Here is a 1,740-nt window from a genome sequence, read left to right as displayed (position 1 = left end):
GCCTCGCCTGCCTGCCTCGCCTGCCTGCCTGCCTCGCCTCGCCTCGCCTCGCCTCGCCTCCCTCCCTCCCTCCCTCCCTCCCTCCCTCCCTCCCTCCCGCTCCTCTCCAACCTCTGAAGGAGGCGACAGTCGTCTCTCGGCCTCGTTTGTCCGGCAGGAGGAAGGGCTCGGGCTGGGTCCCCTACTACACGAGTTTGAGGAGGAGCATGCTCCAGTTGAAGGCTCACCGTCCTCCTCCTCCTCCCTCTGGTCAGATGATCGCGCTCTCCTCTCCCTCTACATCACGGCGATCCGAGTCCTCTCTAGGCTGCCGGGTGTCTCGCTGCCGCGAGGATGTGAGGAGTTCGCCGTCTACGTCGCCTCCCTCCCTGCTGACTCGCCGGATCTGCCCATGTCCTGCTTGTCCGTGGCAAGAGACTTGTGATGAGAGCGTTGACCAGGTTCTGGGGAGGAGACAGAACGTTTCTTCCTCTCCACGTCGCGAGAGCTGCTGCTGGCATGCAAGAGGAGTTCGAGGTGGTCAGTGTGCGAGCAGTGCGTGGCTGAGGCTGAGGCAGAGGGCGAAGCATGCGGTTCGAGGGTTCCTCTCCTTCGTCGCCTCTCGCAGGTCCGGGCGAGAGTGCGCGATGGAGAAGCTTGCAAGCGTGAAGCTCGACATCATCGAGGAGGAATACAGGAGGAGCTGGGCTCTCGTTGTGGTCAGCAACACTTTCACATCCTTGGCGGTACCTGCCTGATGAAACGTCTCCTCCCCTTCAGTCGCGATCCTTCCGCCGTGGCCTCTCGTCCACTCTAGACTCTGTAATCCCTCCTTGATCCTGCTCGCAGCTAGTCGCTGACGCGTTGTGGGAAGGTTAGTTTCAGAAGTCAGTACATGCTGCCTCTGGTGGACATGTTCAATCACCAGTCTGATACAGTCGACATGGTGAAGTTTGTGTGCGTGAGAGGAAGCGTTTGTTCTGATGCCTCCAACGGCAGCAGGTCAAGCAGCAGCTTCGGGAAAAAGTCAAGATGGAGGTGGACGGGCCTGCGACTTTGGTGATGACTGGCATGCTTGCCCGCTGATGTGTTGCTGAGCGAGGATGAAGATGAAGGTGGAGGGAGGGAGGACGGGATGGTTTGCGACGAGGCATGTCAGAGCGGGAGCGCAAGTGAGCTGGAGCTACGGAGACATATCGTCGGAGGAGCTGCTTCTCGATTATGGTTTCGTTCCAGACAAGAATCTCCATGGTGCTTATCAAAGATTCACTTTCTGATGAGATTTGTGATGTGATGAGAACAGTCTGTTGAGATGTTGTGTTGTGAACAGTCTGTTGAGATGTTGTGTTGTCGTCCCGCTGATTGTCTTGTTCTGTCAGGACATTCCAAGTTCACTCTTGTTGTGTCTTCGCAGTCTCTTGTCGACAAGGCGAACGAGATGTCAAGGGGTGGAAGTTTGTCAGCTGAATCAGCCAATGTCAAGTTTGAGGTGATCCTTTCCTCCCTGCCTTCCTCCCTCCTTGCCTGCCTGCCTGCCTGCCTGCCTGCCTCTTCTTTTCCTCTCCTTTCCATCCTCCCCTCCCTCCCTCCCTCCCTCCCCTTCTGTGTTACTCAGGTTCTCGCCACCTCCTACTCCCATGTTCAGATCTCGCATCTTTTTTTTCTCAATGCAGTTTTTCGCTATCAGGAGTACAAAAGGATATAGGTAGGTTTGTATGTCTAAATACTTTTACTTCCGCTACTATGTAATAACGGACACCT

The 1,740-nt window shown here is 56.1% G+C and overlaps 1 protein-coding gene across 1 annotated transcript; it reads left to right on the top strand.

Moving 5' to 3' along the window:
• Window positions 1-626: 626 nt before the first annotated feature.
• Window positions 627-1,684, top strand: GUITHDRAFT_142141 (hypothetical protein; the record flags this gene model as incomplete). Its single annotated transcript, XM_005828140.1, has 6 exons — window positions 627-725; window positions 854-925; window positions 982-1,038; window positions 1,089-1,230; window positions 1,359-1,468; window positions 1,595-1,684. The coding sequence occupies 6 exons, from the start codon at window positions 627-629 to the stop codon at window positions 1,682-1,684; spliced, it is 570 nt and encodes a 189-aa protein (XP_005828197.1).
• Between the last annotated feature and the right edge of the window lie 56 nt (window positions 1,685-1,740).

Source organism: Guillardia theta, assembly GCF_000315625.1.
Source record: "Guillardia theta CCMP2712 unplaced genomic scaffold GUITHscaffold_61, whole genome shotgun sequence".
Classification (NCBI taxonomy): Eukaryota; class Cryptophyceae; order Pyrenomonadales; family Geminigeraceae; genus Guillardia; species Guillardia theta.
The sequence above is the reverse complement of the archived record's forward strand: the minus strand, read 5'-3'. Positions and strand labels throughout refer to the sequence as shown.